This window comes from Scophthalmus maximus, chromosome 15 (genome assembly GCF_022379125.1).
Source record: "Scophthalmus maximus strain ysfricsl-2021 chromosome 15, ASM2237912v1, whole genome shotgun sequence".
Lineage (NCBI taxonomy): Eukaryota > Metazoa > Chordata > Actinopteri > Pleuronectiformes > Scophthalmidae > Scophthalmus > Scophthalmus maximus.
The window spans coordinates 1,493,734-1,519,779 of record NC_061529.1 but is presented as its reverse complement, the minus strand read 5'-3'; the positions used below and the strand labels follow the sequence as shown (position 1 = coordinate 1,519,779).

The window sequence follows — 26,046 nt, the reverse complement described above, 5'->3', positions numbered from 1 at the left end:
GTGTGTGTGTGTGTGTGTGTGTGTGTGTGTGTGTGTGTTCAGCCTGGCACGGCTCGGCACGGTCTTGAAAGCTGCATTAAAAGAAAACAACTAAAAATACTTCCTTCCTGCTTTCAGCCATCAGACACGGCACCGGGGGAATTCAGTCTGCAAACAGCCCATAATAATCTCTGCTGGTTCCTTTTAAAGTCGCCCACTCGCTCCCCGGCAGCATCCATCCACGTCTCCAACCTGCTAATTCTGACCGAGCGGCAACACAAACGTCAATTTAGCGAAGGGGCTGAAGAGAGACCTCCTCTTCACGTGGCCATCGATTGTCCTCTCGGCTTGAAGAGACAAGCGACGGCAAAAAAACTCCAGCCAGCGGGAGGCCATGTGGAAACATTTACCTCCGACTGTCTTATGGTTCAGTTTAGACTCATATCAGAGCGTTAAACACGTTACGAACGGACTGGGAGCCGTTCAACTGCTGTTCTGAATCCGTGCTCCAGGTACCGGAGGGTGTTCAGGTTATTACGACATGGAACGTCACTGAGGAGCGCTCCAACCTCCACTCAGGCCCAAGATTGTTTTAAATCTCACAATGTTAAAGAAAGTGATGTAAAAATCCCCGGCTCCGCCCCTTTTGTCTGGAAATCTGTTGTGAGGATTTCGCGTAATTTTCCTTGACGAACAAAAAACGGACGGACGGACGAGGGTGAAAACACAAAATCATAACTGTGACCTTTTCCCTCATGGAACACCAGCAGATGTTCACACATGCAGCCACAAAACTAATATTTCACTGGTCATACGTAGAATAATCCCACACGTTATAAAATCCGATTTCAACAAGTAAAATAACATGATCAGGAAACGGACATGTTATTTTGGTCGTGAATTTAATACGAGCTGCCAGAATTATTTTTAAAACATCAGGGTTTTTTCTCCGTGTGTGTTGTGTGTTGGTGGTGATCAGAGCAAAGTGCTGAGGGAGGTGTGGGATCTGGTTTGGGGTTTTTTGGCATGAAAAGTTAAAGATGTTGGAAAATTCAGCTGCTGGCAGCTTAAACACAGGTCTTTGCGCGGCTGTAGTTTATTATTATTATAATAATAAAACCGGTGTGATTAAACCCCCACTTGGCTGACACACACACACACACACACACACACACACACACACACACACACACACACACACACACACACACACACACACACACACACACACACACACACACACACACACACACACACACACACACACACACACACACACACACACACACACACACACACACACACACCAATGGATGTATTTGTGGATTGTGTGTTTTTCCTACGAAGAAACACCCACTCACAAAAAGATTAAACCCTCAAACAAACAAAAAAGGAACCTGAGAAATGGCCGAGCACGACATCAGTGGATGTAAATAAGTATCGCAAGTTCTTTTCTTTTTTTTTTCCGTAGAAGGCTCCTTCCACTCAGACTGAGGATGTAACTCCTCGATATCTGACGAGCGTAAACAGCCGTGAACAAATACTCCGGGCGGACCTGATCCCATTACGGGGGGAAAAAATCAGAAGCAGAAATCAAAAGGAAGAGGTTCAGAATCCAAAGAAGGCAGATTTATCCAACAGAAGTCTTTTCTCCAACTAATTAGACGTAGACGAAGTTTAGAAATAAAAACCCACAGCGACATTGTTTCTCTTTCAGTGTCCAAATCGTTCCTGCAGCCAAACAGCTGATGAACCATTCTTCCATCTCCCAGATCAGAAACCATCAATATCGGCTTTTGTTCTTCGGGCCTGAAGAGGCTCCTTTTAACTCACAATGGCAAATTGAAAAAACTCAATCTCCCCCTTCGTTATACTCTCTAAATGAAATCTGCAGATTTAAATACGTCCACGTGTCCGCAGAGACGTCGGGGACGGATCTTCTTCTCTATTTCCATAATGAATTTCGGGCTATTGTAGCAGACGACTGGAAAGTTCTCTCCACGTTCACAAACTAAGATCCTTTATCTCACCCAGAATATCAATCTCTTTCAGAATCTCTGAAACGGAAACACGAAGCCACTGTACAAAAGATCACGTGGCGATCTCTCAGCCCCAACCAGAGCTCCTTGACACTCGGTAAAAGATTAAAGGTTGTTAGAATTCATCTTGAGAGGATCGTTAACCGTCCGTACCGAGATTCATCGCAATCCATACGACAGTGGCCCCAACATGAGACCTTCCATCCATGAACTGAAGGCCGGACGTTGTCTGAACTTTGTCTGCTAGCTCCCCTGAGTCAAATCTCCAAAGACGGAGCCCATGTGAGAATTGGCAGCGATGCGAGTGGACGAGTTGAAGACAAAACAAAAACTCTACACTGGAATGTTCCGATCGTCATATTTGAAGGTCAAAGCTCGGGAGCATTTCCGTACGCAATTTTCGGAGTTCATGTGACATCTTGCGACCAAGACTGACCCGAAGATTTTATGGCAACACGTAAGTGGCCAGATGTTTCAGCCTGAACCAAACAACGAACCAATGACTACACACGTCACTGCTGCAGTCTCTCCTACAGCTCTGACTCAGATTGGAGGTTTAAACCCTCAACAGTTCGTTTCATCCTTGACAATTCTCCGTATGTTTTTCAAAACCTACTCATTGCCCCTCGAGCATTTTCACGAAAAAACCCCGCAGCCGTACCTCATCCACGTTCTCAAAGGCGTTGATGATGTCGTAGGGCAGGCAGGACAGCAGGTCGATGACGAACCAGGTCTTCAGGTAGTTCATGCGGATGAGCTTGGGGTCGGAGATGACCTCGCCGCCGGGCCCCACGAAGGTGGTGTGGAAGTTGAGGACGATGTCCACCAGGAAGATGACGTCCACCACGCTGTCCAGCACCAGCCACACGATGTTGTTCTGCTTGGTCTTGAAGGAGACGTTGTACGGCACCATGATGGCCGTGTAGAAGGTGAGGATGAGGATGACCCAGTCCCACGTGGTCTTGAAGGTGCAGTAGTGGAGGATGATGTGCGGCGGCGTCTTGGGGGCCTCCTGCTTGTACTGGGGGAGGATGTCGGAGTTGAGCTGCAAAACCTGCAGATGGGATAGAGCGAGAAGTTTGTTTTCTTTTACCAAGCACACACTTCTCTAGCCTGTCCTCCTCCCTCCCTTCCATAGATCTCATTCCCTCCTACCTCCTTAATTCATTACTTTCCTCTCGTCTTCAACTCCCTCTCTCTTTGCCCTCTGTCTTCTCCCGTCCTCTCTCTGCTCCGCCCCCTCTCGTGTCCCCGTCTTTTCAGGGTTTTCCATTTCATCCTGCCCCCTCCCCCGGCCCCTTTAAAACTGACCCAGGAAGCAACACTTTGGCTAAAGACTGCACACTGCTCCCTCAATTCCCCGTGATGAGCTGGGGGATGATACTCAAACAAATTCTGATTAAAGGCGATACACACTCAAGGCCTTCATGAATAAAACAGGTGGTGGTGGGGGGGGGGGGGGGGGGGGGGGGGGGGGGGGGGGGGGGGGGGCTCCGGCAAAGAGAAGACACGAGTCGTCATTTCCTCACCGCCCAAAATCCATTTTCCAAATTCCGAGCAGCGGTCACAATCACTCAGAGTGGCCACGGTGCCGCTCTCTCCACCCAGCATGCAATTTTAATGACACCTGCAGTCAGTCCGCGGAGCAGAGGAGGAAGCTTCGCTCGCCGTGACAAACCGCTGCAGATCCTGGGGAAGCCGGGATGAGAAAGAGTGTGTGTGTGTGTGTGTGTGTGTGTGTGTGTGTTGGACAGGATGGACGTATTGAAGACGAGAGAGAGAGAAAGTACAGTAATGTCGCTGCTGCGTTGATGAATGCGGCTGCTAATGTTTTATACAAAGGTTTATTTGTGCAGAAATAATGTAAAGAGCCGAGCGTGAAAGGAAGTGAGCCTGAAGTGCTTCTGCCTTCCAGGTGACCGGTCAGTGACCGTTAGCTGCTGTGGGACTGTTGCCGTCTTGTTAATTATCGCCGCTCCTCACAGGAGGTAAAGCCGGACGTACACATTCCAACTGCGATCGGCCGCGACTCGAGTGAAATGTCCGTCCGATCCCGAGGAAAGCTCCTCCGAGGCAGAGAAGAAGAAGAACGCTGACGAGACACAACTAGTCTGCCACTTTAGGGAAAAAAGGCCAGTGAGTTTGAGGAAATCAATGTCAATTTATCGAAAACGTCCTGGAGGCCGGGCGGGAGCAATGAATTGTGCTCGCTGCCCCACAAACGACGCAGGACGAAGGTTGGTTGGTTTGTTTGTCAGGAGGGTTATGGTTAAAAATTACTGATCATCTTTCCACATGGAATGATGATGGAAGGACGAGACATGGGCAAAAGAAGCCATTTCATTCTGGCGCGGATCCGAAAATTTTTTTAATTAAACATTGTGAGATGGGCTGTTTTCATTTTCACTCATCTCCCAGAGAATAATTCATGGATCTTGTTGGAAAAAAATATTTACGGGGACTGATATCTATGAGTTTATGTATTTGGTGCTGATCCAAAAATAAAAATCCAGATCTAGAGGATTTAAATATGTTTCACACGGGGATTGTTGGGCCTCGGTGGAGGACATTCTAGTTTAATCAGGTTAAGATTGAGCATGTTTTTTTTCTTCTGTTTGGAGCGTTCTCCAGAAATTCAATAAATTGAAATGGTTGATCTGTAAAAACTATTCAATCAAATCTGTAATTGCAGTTATTTAAGTGAAGTGAAACAAAATCATTTGGTGTAACACAAAAGATGAAAATTCATTGGTTTATCACAAACAGAAAGAGTGAAGGACAGTGTGAGAGTATGACCGTGGTTCACGTACACGTTCGACACGTGCGAGTCCGTGTGCATCTGCGCTCACCTCTGCCAGTCTGGACTGTTTGTGGCTGACTTCGTGTTTGCCGATGGGCGCCAGCTGCTGCAGCGTGTTGCGGTTGTTGGTGAGTGCCCGCGTCAGCCGCGCAAACTTGGTCCATCCTGCAAAGACGAGAGACATCACTCAGCGACAGTCAGTCGTGAGAAGATAAACAGCCTCGAGAACACTGGAGGAGGAGGAGGATGATGATGAAAACACTCGGGGACCACGAATAAAATGTAACATTCTGTTGCGCCAAAGTTCCCGACTCCAACAGAGAGTCACGGGAGTCACGGAACACTCCCACAGCTTCCACTTGTACCTGCCACCAGAGGGCTGACAGGAAGTGAGTTCCTCCCAGCTGCTAGATCACATTCACACTTCTCTTTGACATAACGTGAACGCAGCACGAGCCCCGGGCCCTTCGCGTGGCGAACACCCGCCGAGCTCCGACGTCCTTGATCACAACGACTGGACCTCCGCCGAGCTGCAGGGTTCGTCCAGGCTGCTGTGACCTCGGCGTGGAGGCGAGAGTTTTTCCTTCAGGGGATCGACATCATTGAAATCTCTAAAAAAAAAAAAAACGACAACAATTTTTGCCATATGTTTGTCTAATAAATGTGAGAGCTGAGGGGAGGACCGCTACCATCTGTAGTTTTTCGAGTTTCCAACCTATATTACTTTTTTTAACCACGTCTCAGTGCGTTTGCTGCTTTCACCGCCTGCATATTAATTTGATATATTGAGTCATTGGTTCAGTTGGGTAACGGCTTCATTTAAAGTCTGATGAAGTGTTGGAACCAGTCGGAGACAAGGACCAAAAACAAAATGACAAACTGCAGCCAGTTAAAGCCCCAGTGTGTAATTTTTGTACTTTTCCATCTAGTGGTACTGTCGCAAACCGCAACCAACTGAGCGACCGACAGGGGACACCTTATAGTGGCGCACAGCTGATTCCACTTCCTGTTTCCAGCTGCGTCTGAAACTTCAACGTGAACGCGAAGTATTCTGGACCGTTTAGCTGAACAACTGTTTTCAACACGACGTAGAAACATGGAGACTCTCACGGAGGTCGGTCCACCTCATGGAACTGTATTTATGTTGTAATATGTTCAATCTCTGAATAGGTTCTTCTAAATATTACACACTGTAGCTGTAACTTTGCATTGTCATTGCATTTTATTAATAAAAATGCTCTAGTATTCGTGCCACAAAACCATTTAATAATTAAACCATTTCATTTTTACAGGTCTATTAATAAATATATATTTAGTGGGAATGCTCAGGAAGCTCTGGGAAGTTGGAGTTTTACCTCCTCTTATCAGTTCCTGATTTTTGGTTCCAGGTTTTATTATATCATATCACACATTTCCTGCTTTTCAGGCAGAACTTTGATTAAAAATCAGCCCGTTCAGAATCATGTTGTGGCCGTTCTCCTGTCACCATGCCGACCACGCCGCCGCTGGATGCGACCCAACGCAACTTTTCGCAGGACGGGTGCTCTCTGACTGACCTGCTCTATAAATAAAAATCATGTGCTTGAAAAGGGCAGAGAGCAGCACACACACAGAGAGAGAGAGAGAGAGAGAGAGAGAGAGAGAGAGAGAGAGAGAGAGAGAGAGAGAGAGAGAGAGAGAGAGAGAGAGACAGAGAGAGAGAGAGAGAGAGACAGAGAGAGAGAGAGAGAGACAGAGAGAGAGACAGAGAGAGAGAGAGAGAGAGACAGAGAGAGAGAGAGAGACAGAGAGAGAGACAGGGAGAGAGACAGGGAGAGAGAGAGAGGGAGAGAGAGAGAGACAGAGAGAGAGAGAGGGAGAGAGAGAGAGAGAGAGAGACAGGGAGAGAGAGACAGGGTGAGAGGGAGAGAGACAGAGAGAGAGAGAGAGAGAGAGAGAGAGAGAGAGAGAGAGAGAGGGAGAGAGGGAGAGAGAGACAGAGAGAGAGAGAGAGAGAGAGAGAGAGAGAGAGAGAGGGAGAGAGAGACAGAGAGAGAGAGAGGGAGAGAGAGAGAGAGAGAGAGAGACAGAGAGAGAGAGAGAGAGAGAGGGAGAGAGAGAGAGAGAGAGAGACAGACAGAGACAGGGAGAGAGAGAGAGAGAGAGAGAGAGAGACAGAGAGAGAGAGAAAGAGAGCAGTCACACATCCCCATCGACCCGGACCATTACGAATAAAACGTGGACTTTGAAATAGCTTTTAACCCCTCAGGCCTCAGGCCGCGTGAAACTCGCCCTCCCTCGTTCGTTCTCCGTTCGAATGGAGGCAAATTCAACTCGTCACTCGTCTGTGCAGTGGTGTGAAAGCAGACCAACACCACACGGGGCCCCCGCCGGATGAAGACACCACAGTGTGTGCAGAGTTTATTCTGAGTCCCAGTCGCTCCACTTCCCCCTATTGGACGTCTTCCGCCGCAGAGCAGCTTCTTTTATGTGATTTTCCATGTGCTTATACTTAAAGAACCCCTCCAGTCACATTTTAAAGTATATGAAAATGATCTGCTATGCCTGATATTTTGTTTAACATTGTTTACAGACACAAAAAAGTTGAACTATTTTCTAATGCGATGCTGATAAAAACAGAATTGATGGAAACATGAATCAAGAGATTTCTTTTCCCCAACGAATTTGGAATTTAACTACGTCATGTTAACGTTTCGCCCGCGGGGCTTTGGCTCTTCGTGGACTCGTCTTCCAGTAATTACTCCTTTTACTTAAGCAACTAGGTCTTCTTCAATACTGCACTGTACAGTAGCGCCGGCCGGTTGCATAATTCACTCCACAGCACGCATGCATTATAGAGAAGCACAATGTGTTTCAAGAATAACAGCAAACCGTTGGCATGGAAAGCCGAGTCAACGTGTCCGTCTCTTTCAGAGCCACGGACACTTTCATCATGAGGTGGAGATGGAGGAATGTGTCTCGGTGGCGCTCAAGTGAATACGAGGCCTGTTGGGTTTTTTATCTTTCTCCCCACAGTTAATAATAAAGCTCCTGCAGCACTTCCGCTCAAGAATGCATCGCCGCTTGATTCCTCAGACTGAAGCAAAAGCAAAAAGGCCTGAGCTAAAAATAACAGGAGGAGCAGGAGCGGTGCACGGCAGCACCGGAGCGAATTCCGGAAGGAGATTTCGATGCGCAGCCTTCAGAGTCGCAATCGAACTGTAGCACACGACGGAGGCCGTTCACGGTGGCTTGTCCTTCGGTGGCGGGACGGACGCACGTGGGACACGACAACGTCCAAGTGTAACGTCTGATCTGACTGTGTGGGAGGAGAGGTCGTGGTCGTCACGACGTTTGGTTGATTTAATTCCACAGCACCTGTGAGGTTTTATGCACTTCCGTGAAATGGAAGCATCGTCCGGACAACTGACGAGGCGTTCAGGAGCATCGGGAGCAGAGTTTTCTGTCAGGGAGAGGAGCTTCTTTTTTACTGCCGACTTTTTAACTTTACAGACCTTTTAGAGAGGAAAGAGAGAAAAAAGTTAAAAAAAACGCAGAATGTGTCTCCTTTAAAATCTATTTTTGTTATTTGAAGCGGAGGATGGGAATCTTTAGCGGACCATGATTCGTCCCCCACCCTGCTGACGCTGACGCTGTGTGACGTGCCGAGCCGCCGGAGCAGCCGGAGGCGGAGCCAGGGGCAGGTTACAGTCGGTAGCTGCCGGGGGCCCGCGGCGACGGATCTCTGCGACCCCACAAACGGCCTCTCCGACCCGTCTAACCAGCCAGCGAGTTGAACCGCAGCCCGCAGACCAGCTGTACTGTACTGAAACTCACTGAAGTGTACAGTTACAGTGTCAGTGTGTCGGCAGCGCGTCACTCAGAACGTCCCCCCGAGCAGCACAGTGCAGCCTCGTTGCCAAGGCGATTGTTTTAATAGGTCTAACCATCACCGCCTGTGTGAATATCTGCGTAAAGGAGGTCGTCTGTTTGATAACAGTCAACTCTTCATTGTCTCTTTCCGAGTCAGAGTCGCACGGCGAGTGACTCAGAGGCCGCACGGGGAAACAGAAACCGCTGATGTGAACAGTTCCTCCAGAAGACGGCGTCTCACATCCTGTTTCTTTTCTCTCCAGTCGAAGACGAACTGCGTCACACCGTCGTCTTCAGAGGCGCGAATGTGCGAGGACTTTCTGCACCGTTCACTTGTCAATGATTGAGATGTTAATCTATGAAATGACGACTTGCTCAGGTCAAAGTTGATTTTCCCAAACCCGAGGGAAAGTCAGTTCACCGTGAGTCTGTTGTTTTGAAAAGTAACTTAAACAATTAACTGATTATCAAAATAGCTTTTGATTATTTTTCTGTTGCTGATGCTTTTAGTGACTAATAAAGCACTTTCCCAACACATCGCTGCTCACACTGGTCACACAGAAGTAACTGTCAGCCAATAGTTTTGTTTCCATCCAAATGTCAAGACAATTTCACAGAAAAAAGAAAAGAAAAAGAAAATGCGAATTACGTGGGTTTCCATCAACTGGTATGGAACGAATGAACCGCAGCAGTTTGGTCAGAAGGTGGCGCTACAGGCTGCGTACGCATATTGTAACAAATAAATCGAACTCGATTATATTTGCATTACTTTTTTAAGACACCAGACAAATTCCGTTATCGTCTCTCAAAACCATTTGACGTCTGAAGAAAGAATCTGAAGTTTGACTCACAGAGGCGTCGACACACTGATGTGACAACATTAGTTCCAATCGAGTTCTAATTACATGTTCAACACGTGTTATTTGTGTGTCGCTGATGAATGAATAGGCAAATCTTCAACTGTGAAGGGTTAGGGGGCATCAATCACGGCATGTGATGTGTGTACGTGTGTGTGTGTGTGTGTGTGTGTGTGTGTGTGTATTATAAAAGGGGAGTAGGGTGGGGGATCCTTGTCAAAGGGCAAACACGCCCACTCAGCGGCGCCGAGAGCGACTCCCAGGGCAGGCAGCTGACACTGTGCATCAGTCAGGGCACAGAGGACGACGCCCACATCTCCCACGCTCCCCCGCAGCATCACAACCTCCTCAAACACAACCCGACAGCTCGAGACGTTCCCACATCGCATCAGGGGGGGAAAAACTGCACCCGACTCCCTCTTTTCTTTCTCTCAGCTCGGGATGAAGCAGAGAGATTCGTAGCAGGCAAATGTGCGGTGAGAGAAGGAGAAAAGACAAAGGAGGTAGAGGAGCTAAAGAGGTGAGAGAGAAAAACAAGAAGGGAATACAAAGTTCAAGAAAAAAAGAGCGACATGGAGTCAGTGCATGAAAACATCAGAGTGGATGAAGATGAGTTGGAGGAAAGAAGAGGACAGAACAGAAGTCGAAGAAGGAGGAGGAGAACGTGAAAAGCAAAGTCGGCCGAGGGAGGAAGAGGTGAACAAGGTGGTGAGAGAGAAAGAGATGAAGAAAAAAAGACAAAGAAACTTTAGACAAAACAGGACGAGGACAAGAAGAGTTTGTGGGGAAAAAAGAAAAATAAGTGGAGGAAGATAAATGATGGAAGAAGAGAAAGAATGGGAAGGAAATTGAAGGTGGAGAAGGTGAATGAGAAAAAAATTTAGGAGGAGAGAAAGAGAAAAGTGAGGGAGTGAAAATATCAGAGAGGAAGAAACATAATCATCTGTCCCATCAGCGTCATATTACAAATCGAGCCATGAACTCACTCTGTTCCAAAACACAATCTTTGTCACGTCATCCAAAGAATCTCTTGCTCTCTCTCCTTCTCTTTATTATCTAATACAAAACCATGATAATAAGAATTATTATAAGAATATAAAATGAGGTTTTCATATCCATCAAAGACTATTGGTCGCACTTTATCCTCCACAGGTCTCCTCAATTCCACTGTGAATTATCTAATAATGGAAGCAGCAAAAAAATAGCCACCGCCCGCCCGCCTACCACATCGCCCGCCTGCCGCCCGCCTGCCGCCCGCCCGCCTAATCACACCCCTGCCCACTTCCGAAATCACCCGCCTGCCTGCCCGCCCGATCGCACCCCCGCCTGCCTACCAAATCACCCGCCTGCCCGATCATACATCCGCCCGCCCACAAAAAATCACCCGCCTGCCCGCCCGCCCGTCCGTCCGATCGCACCCCCTCCCGCCCACCAATAACCCGCTGGCCCGATCACACCCCCGGCCGCCCGCCAAATCACCCGCCTGCCCGCCCGTCAGATCACACCCCCGCCTGCCCTGCCCGATCACCCGCCTGCCTGCCCGTCAGATCATACCCCCGCCCGCCTGCCCGATCACCCGCCTGCCCGCCCGCCCGTCCGTCCGAGCCCACCAATAACCCGCTGGCCCGATCACACCCCCGGCCGCCTGCCCGATCACCCGCCTGCCAGATCACACCCCCGCCCGCCTGCCCGATCACCCGCCTGCCCGCCCGCCCGCCGCAGAGAGACGCTCACCTTTCGTGGTCTCGTCCTCGATGGGATGCTTGAAGAGGGTGATGTCCTTGAACGTGCAGAGGAACAGAACCACCTTGTCGTTCTCGTTCCTGATGGGAGCCACTTGCATGTAGAACCACACCGGACTTCCTGCGAAGGCGCCACAAAACATCTCGGGTCAATGATAATCAATTTACAACGACATGAAAATGCTCACATTCGGGTTAAAGGGAATCAAGGCCGACTCACACGAGAATTTAAAACTGAAGTTGTGCTACTAACAAAAAAAATTGACGTGTCGACCTTTGACGGATTGAAGAGGCGGGATTTCAAAATTAAAGGGACAACTTTATTCACTTCATCAAAGACATTTTATGTTTTCAAGTGTCGTCTTTATTTTGTTCTTTTTCTAACTTTACAAACTAAGAGTAGAGAATTCTGCCCAATTCATGGTGTAAGGATAAAAATGAAATTATTAAACTATGGAGAAACACAAGCAGTCGCAGCTCTCGATCAGTTCTGTCGTATTGTCGTTTTTTTTCAGCCTGATGTTCCCGATTAATCCTCATGCAGAACAGTTTGATCCCGCCACTGTTTCACATATTCAGATCTAAGTTTGACAACTTAATGTCGAGGTCGTCACACTGATGGAACTCGCTGTTCCTTCCCACACACACACACACACACACACACACACACACACACACACACACACACACACACACACACACACACACACACACACACACACACACACACACACACACACACACACACACACACACACACACACACACACACACACACACACACACACTTCCAGCAACAGAGTCGTCTTGCACCACGTCGTTACCCGACCTCCGCGAGAGCCTCGCTCTCCCCAATTTGTCAGCAAATGTTTTATGCCATTTCAAAATTGATCTTTTTTTGTATGTTTTCTGTTTGCTCCGCTGGCTGATCGCTCGCGGGAGACGGGGACATTTAATTGGGACTATTTCCGTCTGCACACTTTGTCCATTGTGCTCGGTCACGGTGGACACGAGCATCGATGAGCGGATGTTGCATCTCCTCCATGTTTCTTATCTACATCAATATGCTACATTTTTATAACTTTCCTGAAAACATGATCTGACCTGGAAAGTGATTTAAATGACTCAGATATGAGCAGAAATCATATTTGTGAGAATTCCAGTTCATCCAAAATAAAATATAACGGGAAAAAAAATTGAGACCTGAAAATCATCAGGAAAAGATGATTAATATAATTTGTCCAAAATTACAGATGGAAACTGGGTTTTTGTCCAAATCTGGTACTTTTAGGTCACATTGATGATGATGATTCAGTATTTTTTTTATAAAAATACACCAAAATATCTAAATCAAAACTTACACTGCGTTTCAGACATTTATTTATATTTTTTATATTGTATTGATGTCATATCATCATGACATCACTAAATGATGATGGATGGTTGGTTGACCTAAATAAGCCGTCGACCGCTCTCGGATCTTATTGGTTGCAAAAGTTAATGCATTACAAAACTACATGATGTCATGATGACATCATTACTACCATGTGATCATAAAATATGCTTTAGGTCTGTAGCCCGAAGATACCTGGACAAATGTATGACATTATTTTTCTGACTTCTTCCCGACATCACGTATTATATGGCATATGATAGGAGACAATTTTCTGATCAACTTTATCAGCTTTATAATTGTTTCTCGATAATTTGCCTTTGACCGATCAGCTCCAGAAGTGAACCATCTGTTGATACACTGCCCAGTGATATTCCCACCCAGTTGGGGCGAGTCCGTCCGTGTGTTCTGGAGTGATCGTGTGTGTGTGTGTGTGTGTGTGTGTGTGTGTGTGTGTGTGTGTGTGTGTGTGTGTGTGTGTGTGTGTGTGTGTGTGTGTGTTCATGGTGATCACTGATGTGTTTGTAACCGTTGTAACAGAAAGCAGCCGGAGCTCAGTGGCTCATACGGAACGGCTCCTGCTCAGACCAGGTATTAAACATCCGTCTCTGAGCTCGTCGGTTCACACCTGCGTCTCCACGTGTCTCCGGTGACCACGTGTGAGTGGAACCCACTTCTCCGCCTGGTACGCAAATAAACACGCAGCCAAAGCATTGTTGTCTGCAAATGTGTCGTTGATGCCAGTCTGAATGCGACAGACGGGTCTGGTGTGTGTGTGTGTGTGTGTGTGTGTGTGTGTGTGTGTGTGTGTGTGTGTGTGTGTGTGTGTGTGTGTGTGTGTGTGTGTGTGTGTGTGTGTGTGTGTGTGTGTGTGTGTGTGTGTGTGTGTGTGTGTGTGAGAGAGAAAGAGAGAGAGAGAGAGAGAGCAAGGAGGCGCTGAGCCAATCAATGCTCTCCAGAGTTATAAGATTGTACTCATTTGAAAATAGTGAGAAGAAAAAAAATCAATGAGCGGCGCTCAATGTTGATGTTGTGACGGCGGCCACAAATAAATCCGTGTGTGGGAAACGGTGAGAGGAGTAAAAATACTTTGGTGAAACCGTCGCCGAGTCAGAGGTCGTCGGCCGAGTGGGCGGTTCCCTCGACGTGGCCCAGGACACGTTCGCTCTTCACACACCTGCACTCCAACGTTAATACCAGGTGAGAACTGGACCTCAGGCTCCATCCATCACTAGCTTTTTCTTTTTGAAACGCATCACTGCTGCTACGTTTTACGTCCACGCTCCTAAAACGCTGCTCGCTCCGTTTTCGATTGAAAGCTCTGGCGTTCACCTCCTGAAGGCAGAGCGTTGTTAACATCCACTGTCAGTAACAGTAAAGGGACCGAGTGCGCAGAGTAGACGACCTGCTTCCTGTTTGACATCGCATGCCCAGTGCACGTGAGAGGTCGCGTGACACGAGGATCGTTTAACAATTAAAACGTAGTGGAATGGATGGAGCCGCAGTCTTTGGATGATAGTATTACAATAATCATTTTTGTGGTTTGATGTCGGCACACGGGATTTGTTGACACTTAAAAGGTCAGAAATACTTAATTAAAATAGAAATAAATGCCACCTAGTGTAACAAATCAAATGTTGAGCCGCTGAAATCGATTAACTGGGAGTTCTGAATAATAATTAAATGTTCAGTAAAACTCCATGAAGAAGAAATTCCAAACATCTGCGGCTTCCACTTTTTGAAACGTGTTGCACTGATGACACTGAAGGAATTTCTTCTTCATCTTCACAGACAAATGATTGATTCGTTAATCGACAGCAGCGTTCAGTCTCTACTCACGGTTCTTCCTGTACAGCAGGACTTCCACGCAGTACGACTCGTAGTTGTCGAACGTCTGCCGGACTTTGTCGATGGTCTTCTTGTCCGTCAGCTCTCCGTACATAAAACTGGAAGAGGGGAAAAACGAGCGGCGTGAGAGACGGCGGCGATCGATAAGGGCCGCCTGGCCCCGTCACAGTATATCACACACGTTTGCCATGGCGACGTCAATCTGCTATCTTTACCATTAAGTGTCCGTCAGGTTTTTACGTGGGGTCTTTAAAAATTGATGCCGCGGCAGCAGGAATTTAAAGCTCGCAGTGAAGGATTGCGGATGGGTTTTGGATCGGCGCACTTCCTGGCACGGTTGTAATTATTCCTTAAAAGGGCCGAGGACATCTTAATCTCTGCTAATGTAATCACTCGGAGGGATCGCCTCCTCCCCCGACAGCAGCAGAGTCTCTTAAATGACTGACAGACACAGAGAGTTGCAAATAAATATATATATATTTGTATCCACATTGGCAAGTTCCAGTTAAACTCTTCCTGCGTCCTGCGCTCAAAGATCAATAATTACTTCCCCTCCAAAGAAATATGGCACGGGCTCCATGAACAGGCCTCTGTCGTCTAGAGCTGCAACAGTTAATCGATTAATCGATTAGTAATCGTCTACTAAATTAGTCGTCAGCTATTTTGATAATTGATTAATCTGTTGAGGTAGTTTTTTATGAAAATAAAAGTCAAAATTCTCTGATTTCAGCTTCTTACATGTGAATACATGTGTTTTCTTTGCTCCTCTGTGAAAGTGAACTGAATATCTTTGTTGTGTGGACAAAACAAATCATCATGTTGGGGTTTTGGGAAACGCCGTAGTGATTTTTAACCATTTTATGACATTTTATGGACGAAACAACGAATCAGATTAATCCATGATGAAAATAATGGTTAGTTGCAGCCCGACTGTCGTCCATCGCTCTGCCAGCAGGAGGTTAGTGTCCGTGGACTGTTCCATCCTCTCAGTGTCGCTTTCACACCGGCCTCGTCTGGTCCGGACCTTTTGGACCTTTCAGTTTGGTCCGAACCAGAGTTGCAGGTGTGAAAGGTTCGTCCTCGGACCACGGTCCGGACCAAGGGACCAGAAAATTTGGTCCGACCAAAAGACGCGGTCAAACTGAGCCATGGTTCGGCTCGTTAGCAGTGTTATTGTGGATGGTTCGGACTCTCGGACCAATTACAGGAAGTTGAGGCAGCGAGCTGTCGGAGAAGGAAGATAAAGAACCGGAAAGAGAAGTTTGTTGTTTTCGCACTACGAGGGCCATAATCATACAATGGCAATATGTTCATTCATCCTCTCCGTCCATTCAGACGGAAAAGAACTGACGACACGCCGGCGTCAGACGCACGCCCGTCTACAAACCAAGTAGTAAGAGCCAAGTATCAGGGAAACGCAGCTCGCCGCCCGATGAAGCCCTCTCAGCCGATGGCTAGTCGAGGCCGCCCGCCCCCGGTCAGGTGTGAACCGCGCCCGATGAGGACTCGTCCTTTCGGAGTCAAAATATTCAAAACGTCTTGACTGACAGGCGAGAAAGACGGCGTCCTGCAGCCGGACCGGGCGGAGCTTCCCCTGGCAGCTCGAAAATTGGATTCATGTCAGAGTCTCACAGCGCGGAGTCATCTCGTCTGCGACGCTCTCTCTCTCCGAGCAACGTGCTGATTTTATTTTATTCTGAGCGACTCTGCTGAGCTCCACGCTTCCCTCGCATGATATCAGAGAGACTCTTAAACGCTAAACGAGGTCAGCATCATGTAAACATCTCAACGGTGCAGTTGGAACGATCACTTTCAGGAGAGAAGCAGAGAGGTGTGAAGAAACAAGAACGAAAGGGAAGAACTTTTTAATCTATTCTCTTTCTATTCTCTCGCTTAAATAATGGATGAACCTGAATAAAAAAGGCCGTACTCTGTGATTCTTGCAGGATAAATGGAGCACTTTGAAAAGGGACATGGTTTTAAGTTTTAAAAACAATGACTCGCGAGGTTTCTCCCGTGTGATTATCGAGACACTGGTGTTTGTAAAAACATATCGGTTCATATCGAGTTCCACTCAAACGGAGGCATTCAAACCATTAAAAACACAAAGGTGCTAAATGAGACGTCCGCCCTCGACACCTTCAGCAGGAAAGTGGGTGCAGACGTTGAGGGATTGTAAAAGATGAAGTTAATGCATATTTACTTATGATGTGAGAGAAGCTACAGTGTGGCTGAGTGGAGCAATAATGTCTCGCTGTAAGCAACAATACTTTAATTCGATGTACAACAAACGGCATCGTGCACATTGACGTGGGAGTTTCACCTGCATGTGCTGCTCTTCTGCATGACCTCGGCCCTGTGGAAGCCCGACAGCTTGCAGAATCCGTCATTGCTGTACACTACGGGCCACTCCACGATCTGGGCGTTTCCCAGGAGGAAGCTGGTCTCTGATAAGACGGAGAGGACAGAGAGGAGAACGTCAGTCCCGGCAGCAACAGCATTAAATATGGAGAACAGATAAAAGGCATGCGAGGCCTCTTGGAGTTTCAGGGGAGGACAAACCAGCCCTCATGCCTCGTTTCTATGCTGCAATACTGTCAGGTCCCAGTAATGATGCAATCCAACCCCCCGAAGGAAAGAAGAAAAGGGGAAATAATGGAGGAAAATTCCACTGGAAGAGGAAACACTTCACGGCCGGTGGGAGGAGGATGGATTACAGCAAGAAACAACTGTGCTTCAAATACATTCGGCCAGAAGTGCAGGGCCAGGTTCAAGTCTTGCAATTCAGTGTTTCTCTTTAAACACACTGGAATGAAGGCGACACGATGGCTACAGCAGCTGACAGTTCAGACGATAGCTCCTGCTTTAGAAGACGGCATCGCTATGCAAAGTAACTCCATTTGTAATTAATGAGCTAAAAACATTGGCAAAACTGCCCAATAATGTCCTTCGACAACTAGCAAATCTGCTGCGCTGCAACTCTGGCACGTAGTCATCCATCATTCAGAGAGCCTCCTGTTTCTCCCCCCCCCCCCCAAAAAAAGAAGTTGGCAGGTAGAAGAGTGAATTTGGGAAAGAACAGATACTGCAACAGCCTGTGCACCGACAGTGTTAATGGCCAAAAGACATCACAGGCATGGAGTCGTGTTTTCCCACAGTCCACGGCGTGTTTACAGCCGGGAGGAGGAAACACGTGAAAAAACACATTTAAACTATGGAAAGATCAAATTTTATTCTGCAATGAAACACGGACGGATGAATTCTGCAAGGCGGGTTGGACTGGCGAGTTAAATCCTCCATTGATTTCACTGGTCAGCAATTTGGTGATATAGATAAAACGTAGCTGGAGTCAGGAAAAAGAAAAAAAAAGCCTCTGTTAAATCAGCAAAGGGCGTCACTGAAAGAGGATTGATTCTTAATAAACATCAACATTAGTCCTGCGCTCAAGTCAAACTCCTTCCAATAGTCGGGACCCTTGACATCACTTTCTACTACACTGGGACTTCATTCGTCAGTGAGTCAGTCCGTCCGATGGACTTGCAGTGTTCTCTGCCTCATCGAAAGGTCGTGCAGTATATTCTGCAGTCTTCTCCTAAACCAAAAGAGGCAGTACGCAATGTATTGGAGAAAGATTGTCGTGGATTTTCTTCACAGCTCTGGTCGGTGCTCGAGCCCACGGCCTCGGGTGCGTGAGACCGACGCGTTAACCACGAGGCCGAAGCCCCAGAGTCGAAGCGTCTGCCGCTCTCACGTCTCCAAAGGTGTCGGGGGTGATGTGTGGTGCGGTCCGCACCATTTGTTTGTTTTCAATTATCAGAGTCGGGGCTCGTGGACGGTGAGGAAATATTCGCTGACATTTCCAAAAAGTGTAATGGATTAAAATCCCTCACTGCCCCTTTAATCAAAGCACCTTTGTTTCCTAACGTTCCCCGAGTTTGTGGCACAACAACATTCTCCTGGAAGGTTGGTGCAGTGTTCGACCCCCCGTCGCCGATCAAGTCACGTAGTGTGAACAGCGCAAAGACTGAAAAGCCTCTGGTTGGACAAATCAAGCAAGACACACAATTTCTCGCTCACATTCTGAAATGCACTTCGCTTTCATTTCCCTTTGACTTCCATTTTCTTTTGAGAATGAAACTCGTTTTCCAGTTGGTGGCGGCTCGCCTCTTATTCAGTTGTCGGCACAAATCCCATGAGACTGCGGCGCAGCCTGAGGTGTGAGGGGGCCACACCTTTAACGAGGAACAATCCACAACAACAGTATCGGCCCCGTCTGTTCTTCTTCCAAACAATTACTCGTGTGATATTTCAGCAAAAGAACGGAACTGTAACTGCTTAAATTGATCCCCCTCTTGTTTTGGGCCTGACGCCTCCCGCGTGCCCTTTGCAACTAAAAAAGCTGACTAAGATTTAATTCAACACACACAACCCAGAATCATCTTGACCTTTTCCGCGCCGCCTCTTTCATCACAATCAATTACCTAGTTGAACCAAACTTTGACCAACATGGCCGCCTGAAGGGGGCCGACGCCAGGAGGGGCCGACGCCAGGAGGGGCCGACGCCAGCAGGGGGCGACGCCTGAAGGGGGCCGACGCCAGGAGGGGTTGACGCCAGCAGGGGGCGACGCCAGGAGGAGCGTCTTCGGGAGCGGGGACGCAGCAATTCAGAGCATCGTGGGACTTCACGTCTCAAACCCACAGAAAAGATTAATTTAGCTTGTGATTAATGAAGGTTCTGATTAATTAAGCTTCTCATTAATTCAGCTGTATCCAGGGTTTTAGAAAGACTACCACACTCCAGCCCCCTTTTCAGAAGACATCGATCCTGACCGGAGCCACTTCACGACAACGTCAGACAATATGCAGCACGGTGATTATTGCATTTCAAGCATTTTGTGCACAATAGCAATTCAAAAGCAATTTGTCAGCTAATCAACAGAGAATTCATCTGCAACGTTTATGACAATTCAATAAACAATTCCCAGTTTCTTTCCAGTTCCTCTGTCGCTTCTCTCCGTTTTGCATCCTTGCAATCTCTCAAATCTTTTGCTCAGACTTCCTGAGTGTCCTCTGGTCTTTTATAGACCACAGAGAATAATAATAATCATAATGAACTGACTAACGGAAATAACCGCGAGTTCCAGCCCCTGCAAACGATCAAGTGCTCTTCTGTGATTGGACGCTGAAAAGGCATTTAGCCGGGTGGAGTGGCAGCACTGAGGGGACTCGTTCAGGTGATTGGAGAGGTCCGACGCAGCGTTGACCTTTTAGGGCTCGTTAACGTTTGCCGTCGCTCTAATAACCTGCGGCTCAGACGGTTGGTATGAATATCTGTTTCTTCCACTCCCCGTGACCCCGTGACACACAGTGATTAGTGTCCTCGCTGCTCCGCTGCACCACTCGTAAAAACAAACCGATCTGGTTGATGATGAAACAATTAGTCCCCGATTGATTGGTTGAATGACTTTGGAATTAACCGCAAATCAGTGTTATTGATACAGATACAATCACCTGGATTGTTTTAGGACTCAACTAATCGCCCGTTCAGCTTTCACACTTACAAGATTTTATTGTAAATTGTGGATTGACTCTTTAACGTTTGTCCCTTTTTAATCCTAATTCTCTTATCTACTCATATTTTCTACACTATTTCTTTTGGTCATATCAGCTGCTGCGAAGTCAAAAGTAATGTTCCTAATTGAATGTGTGTTTAGCTAAATGACTTCAAACATGGTGGCAGTAGGGGCCACCTTGTGGGTGAATATGGCCTCTTCCTATGATCCCAAAATTATGTTTTTTCGCCCTCAAGGACAATGACTTGACTGTAAAGAAACATTTTTTTCTTTACGAAGTTAGGGAGGACGATCTCACAGACAGTTTTTATTTTTAATCTGCTGTTAAATGTATTAAGAGGTATCAGATCCACACCAGCATGTGTTTTAAAAGCAAGCCAACCTCGGGGTATCAAGAGCCGCGTTTGGGGTTTGGGTGAACTGAAACAGTCCGAAGTCAGACTCAGAATGGGCATAAAAAAGGTCCCTGAACCGTAACGCATGTTAAACAACCCAAGCAGCACAACCTCACTGTTGCGCAAAATCATAATGTCTGCAATTGATTGTTTGTATCGTCTTTAAATTATCATGAACATAAAAGTAAATATATCTGATACATATATTACTTGCCGCCCTGGAAATAAATGTCTATGGCTGCGGGCAACAGGATAGCAACACGCAGCATCTGATTGGAGGCAACTGAACAACAACAACAATAACAACAACAACACTGCACCAACTGCAGTCTCTCTCTCTCTCTCTCTCTCTCTCTCTCTCTCTCTCTCTCTGTCTCTCTCTCCTCTCTCTCTGTCTCTCTGTCTCTCTCTCTCTCTCTCTCTCTCGTCTTCTTCTGAGGGACTTAATCTCAGCCCCTGACTTTCATTCAGGCCAATTACTCCACTCACTCTCTTTTTTTCTTCCTTTCTTTCCCTGGGACGTTAAGGGAGAAGGAATCAATCTAATCAGAGCAGAGAGCGCGCGCTCCTCAGGCCGGTGCCAAGTCCAGGCCAAACGCAGAGAGAAAATAATAAATAATAATCATAATGATAAAACCTGCAGCTGAAGTACAGTGAGCACATTAGGAAGATGAATAACAGGGCAGCATCCCTCGGTGTTACTGTTACATAATGACGGAGCTCACGTCGTCTCCATCACGGGAACCGGGTCTCCCCACACACACACACACACACACACACACACACACACACACACACACACACACACACACACACACACACACACACACACACACACACACACACACACACACACACACACACACACACACACACACACACACACACACACACACACACACACACACACACACGGATGAGACCAGGAAGAGGATGAATACTGTCTCACACTGTGGCTGCGCAGGTGATCGTTACAATAAACTTTGTGATATTCAGCTCAATAAGTGAGGCTGACATCAGGGTCTCACTCGGCGTAAAGCAATTAAACGGTGCGTAAAACTGTGCCTCCGCGAATACGACAAAGAAACAAACAATCTATTCTATTTGACTCAAAAGGAGCAAATTCTCGTCGGTCCCAGTGGAACCGGCTCCGTTTGACGTTATTATCACGAGGCGACGCGTCAGAGGCTCAAACTCCATCAGCGCACATAAGAAGAAGAAGAAGAAGAAGTGGACCGGTGCCGGTGCCGGACTGTACATCCTCCGCGGATACACAGCAGCAGCAGCATCATTCCAGCAGCGGGAGTCTGCGGGAGTCTGCGGGAGTCTGCGGGTCCGACGCACCGGACTCACCGCTCGAGCGCCGGACGATGTTCTCCAGGAAAGTGTTCTGCGGCGCGACGAGCCCTCGCTTTCCCCCGGGCATCCTGCTGTCGGTCGGCGTGTCTGCGGCTCGGGGGTCGGTGCTGACGGTGCTGACGGTGCTGACGGTGCTGGCTCTCAGTCGGACCGGTGGAGACGCACATCGTAACCGCGCGCTCTGGCTGCTGGCGGCGCACTGAGAGCCGCGTCCCGCCGCCTGCCCGGAGTCTCCAGGACGCATGCGCGCGTCTCGGTGTCTGGGCTCCGCTCCTCGAAACGCCGACGTGTGACACGTCCAGGTGTTTGTTATCCAAGTCACAATCAGCCAATTACATGACACGTTATGGATAAGAACAAGATTTTTGGTCAATATTGGGATGTATGTCAGATTCTTTTTTTTTTTTTTACTATTAAGTCCATCTCCAACGACATGGCACCTTTTTCTAAAAGCAATAATAATCATAATCCATCATAAGTCTCCCTTTTATAAAGATTTTTAACATGATTAACGTTTGGAAAAATAATAGACGAATGCTTTCTAGAATAGAACAGAAGCCTTTTGTTGTCCTTGCACATTAAAACTTTTCCCACTGGTGCATTTGCATAGCAAACATACATTCACTTTAAAAGTGAAAAAAGAGTAAAATGGAACATGTATAAAATTATATGAATACAAGTTTATAAATAAAATGTCTCTGTTGACTGAGCATATACTGCAGATAGAGTTACAATACATTAATAAGATCAAGTTTTTTCTTTGTCAAATTGAGGGAAAAAAACATTATCATCATTAACAGTCATTCATATTCCTGAGGTATTAAGCTCACGGCGTGTTCTGTGATGTCACAGTGACCTTGGAACCTTTGACCTATAGCAAATTCTCATCACATCATCTTTGTGAACGTTTGAAATGTTGACGAGAATGGACGGACGAGCCAAAATCATAAATAGGTGAATATGAAAATGTCTGTTTGAGTGTTGAAAAGTTGTTGTCGGTTACACAACATGACCACGGACTGTACAACAACATAAATATGAAAATGACCGACGGTGCATGAGCTTTAGGGGTGCGAGAGCCAGGCCAGCCGTTTCACCTGCACTTCCTGTATGTATGCTAAGCTAGGCTAACTATGAGACACACAACAGACGCATCAGTCTCAGTCTCATCTGTTCAAAAGTGATTGTCCAATAAGATTCTTCTTCTTCAGTGTGTTGTCGAATGATGCAACAGTAAAAACAGGGGCCTCTCAGGGATGCTCATTATCTCGTGAATGGGGCCCCTGGGAGTCGATGGGCCCCGTCGGGGAGGCAGCCGACGCTCCGTGCAGAGTCACAATACGTTTTATTTTCTCTACATATGAGGACTGGAGCTGCGCCGACTCGGCTCAGAGCATCTGAATTATTGACTGGACTGGGGAGCACGATTAGCTTTAAATAGCCTTGTGCATTAAGTTTGTAGCATTGGCTTTTTTTTAAATGTTATATCCGCCTGTAATGACTGAAGCACATTAAAGGCTACGTGAGAGCTAAATCTCAGGCCTGACCGAGAGTGTCGGGTTTCTGTAACAACCGTTACGTAAGCAGGACTAAAAACTACAGGCGACGGCACATTGCACTGATACAACACAGGATATTGAACGTGGAGAAAAGACGGAGGACAAACTACTTCATAGGCTACAAGAGAGCCGACAACACGTGAAGTCATAAAACAAGTCTTCAAATCGCAAAATATGTCACTTTTTTCGTTTACTGATCCGAATCACAGGAATAAGTCAGTTTTTGTTTGATGATTTACACGGCGAGAGGCTACGAGGCCAGAGGCTACGAGGCCAGAGGCCACAGGACGAGAGGCCACGAGGCGAGAGGCTATGAGGCCAGAGGCCACAGGACGAGAGGCTACGAGGCCAGAGGCTACGAGGCGAGAGGCTACGAGGCCAGAGGCTACGAGGCCAGAGGCCACGAGGCCAGAGGCCACGAGGCCAGAGGCTACGAGGCCAGAGGCCACGAGGCCAGAGGCTACGAGGCCAGAGGCTACGAGGCCAGAGGCTACGAGGCCAGAGGCTACGAGGCCAGAGGCCACAGGACGAGAGGCTACGAGGCCAGAGGCTACGAGGCCAGAGGCCACAGGACGAGAGGCCACGAGGCCAGAGGCTACGATGGCAGAGGCCACAGGACGAGAGGCTACGAGGCGAGAGGCTACGAGAGGAGAGGCTACGAGACGAGAGGCTACGAGACGAGAGGCCACGAGACGAGAGGCTACGAGACGAGAGGCCACGAGACGAGGGGCCACGAGACGAGGGGCCACAGGACGAGGGGCCACAGGACGAGAGGCCACAGGACGAGGGGCCACAGGACGAGAGGCCACAGGACGAGAGGCCACAGGACGAGGGGCCACAGGACGAGGGGCCACAGGACGAGGGGCCACAGGACGAGGGGCCACACGACGAGGGGCCACACGACGAGGGGCCACACGACGAGGGGCCACAGGACGAGAGGCCACAGGACGAGAGGCCACAGGACGAGGGGCCACAGGACGAGGGGCCACAGGACGAGGGGCCACACGACGAGGGCCAACAGGACGAGGGGCCACAGGACGAGGGGCCACAGGACGAGGGGCCCCTCATGCTAAATTCAGTAGATCTCAATGAATACGAAAATAAGAGTTAAAATTGAAACTATTCTTTGTGTGTAAAGGAATTAAGTTTGATGCGGAACTCACAACATTTGCGCTAGATGGGTAACGGCTGCTAACGTTAGCGCACGGATAGCAGCTTTAAGCATAAAAACAAAAGTACACAAAGATTTTTAAGGGACAATCTTAATAGTAATTTGGTGTGAGGATACAAATAAGAGTCTATAACCTGCTAGCAACCAATGCTAACATGCTGATATTTAGCAGGCACAGTATAAGCAGGTTAATCATGTTCACCATCTTAGTTTAGCATGTTACCATGACAACCACTGTCATCTTGCAGGTATACAGTGATAAATACTAAGTAATTGACCTGACGATAGCACTATGAGGTGAGTGAGAATGGCTCACCAAGGTTAATACAAATCATCTTCATGGGAACATGAATGTCCGAAACTAAAATTTCAGGTCATCGAACCCAGAGCTGCTGTGATAATCCAGTCTGGACCAAAGTCGGTGGACCAACCGACGCTGTCATATCCCTCGAGTCCCACAGAAGATAATAAGTGAACAGAAAACTTCCCAGCGAGCACCAGGTTCCACTAGAACTACTAAAGCTGAGAGATGTAGTTGAGGCAGTCAGATCGAGGCTGTACTGTATCTTCAGTATCTCTTAGAGTTTCATTCTCAAGTCCCTCATCTCCTTTCTGCACCTGTTACCCCACTGATGCAACGCCGTCAAGACGTCTGTCAACATCACCTCAGACAGTACAAGTGTGTGTGTGTGTGTGTGTGTGTGTGTGTGTGTGTGTGTGTGTGTTGTCAGCAAATGTGCAAAGTGCCAAACTCTCCTGTGGGACGCCCTTAATTGGCCCACTTGCATTATGGGGTATCAAACATGTGACAGCGCAGGTGGGACAGCTGCCGTCTGCTGTGACGGGCCTCTCTCTCTCTGTCTCTCTCTCTCTCTCTCTCTCTCGTCTATGTTTAGTCAGCGTCTCTCACCCACTCTCTCGCTACACACAAACATATGGAGGCTTATTAAAGGCAAAACTGCCGTTGGGGAAATGACTGAAGATGGCATTGAAGGAGAAGAGTCCACGGGTTGCAGTTATGCGAAGTAGGTTGGAGAATTAGGTATTGATTAGTAAGTCACACAGTAAACACGTTCAGAGGAAGTGCCTGAACGACACAAGAACATCCCTCGAGAAGAATGGCGAGGGGTCAAACTTTGTTGCAGCGGGAAACAAAACTTTCAAGCCAAAGCAGAAGTGAGGGTGAAGGAGAATGAAGAGAAGCTTAAAGGGGAAGTGCAGAAGATGAGACAAATGTGGATCATGTACGATGAAAGCATCCGCTCTTAAAATGTGCTCAGGAGTAAAACAGAGAAGCAAGAAAAGTCTTGTGACGCCCGCGACGAAGTCTCGCCGCCGCAGACGGGAACAGAGAAGGACGACGACGCGCTGCAGGACGAAGCTCGAGGAGTCGCAATGGGAAAACAAGAAGTTATTAAAACGCAGTAACAAACTGAATTCTGAGTCACAGACGCTGCTCAACAGGAATCAGGCAGAAGT

The 26,046-nt window shown here is 47.7% G+C and overlaps 1 protein-coding gene across 8 annotated transcripts in view; it reads right to left on the bottom strand.

Moving 5' to 3' along the window:
• Nucleotides 1-26,046, bottom strand: part of kcnh5b (potassium voltage-gated channel, subfamily H (eag-related), member 5b) — a 94,579-nt gene that overhangs the window by 58,146 nt on the left and 10,387 nt on the right. For 3 of the 8 annotated variants that reach the window (XM_047337723.1, XM_047337722.1, XM_047337724.1), the window contains 5 exons: nucleotides 16,834-16,957; nucleotides 14,502-14,608; nucleotides 11,262-11,390; nucleotides 4,868-4,983; nucleotides 2,680-3,072 (listed from right to left, as the gene is read on the bottom strand). In XM_047337723.1, the coding sequence (XP_047193679.1) occupies nucleotides 2,680-3,072; nucleotides 4,868-4,983; nucleotides 11,262-11,390; nucleotides 14,502-14,608; nucleotides 16,834-16,957 (869 nt within the window). Of the gene's footprint in view, nucleotides 1-2,679; nucleotides 3,073-4,867; nucleotides 4,984-11,261; nucleotides 11,391-14,501; nucleotides 14,609-16,833; nucleotides 16,958-21,831; nucleotides 22,067-26,046 lie in introns of those variants that run through there. The other 5 variants (XM_047337721.1, XM_047337728.1, XM_047337726.1 and 2 more) reach the window with 3 other exon arrangements.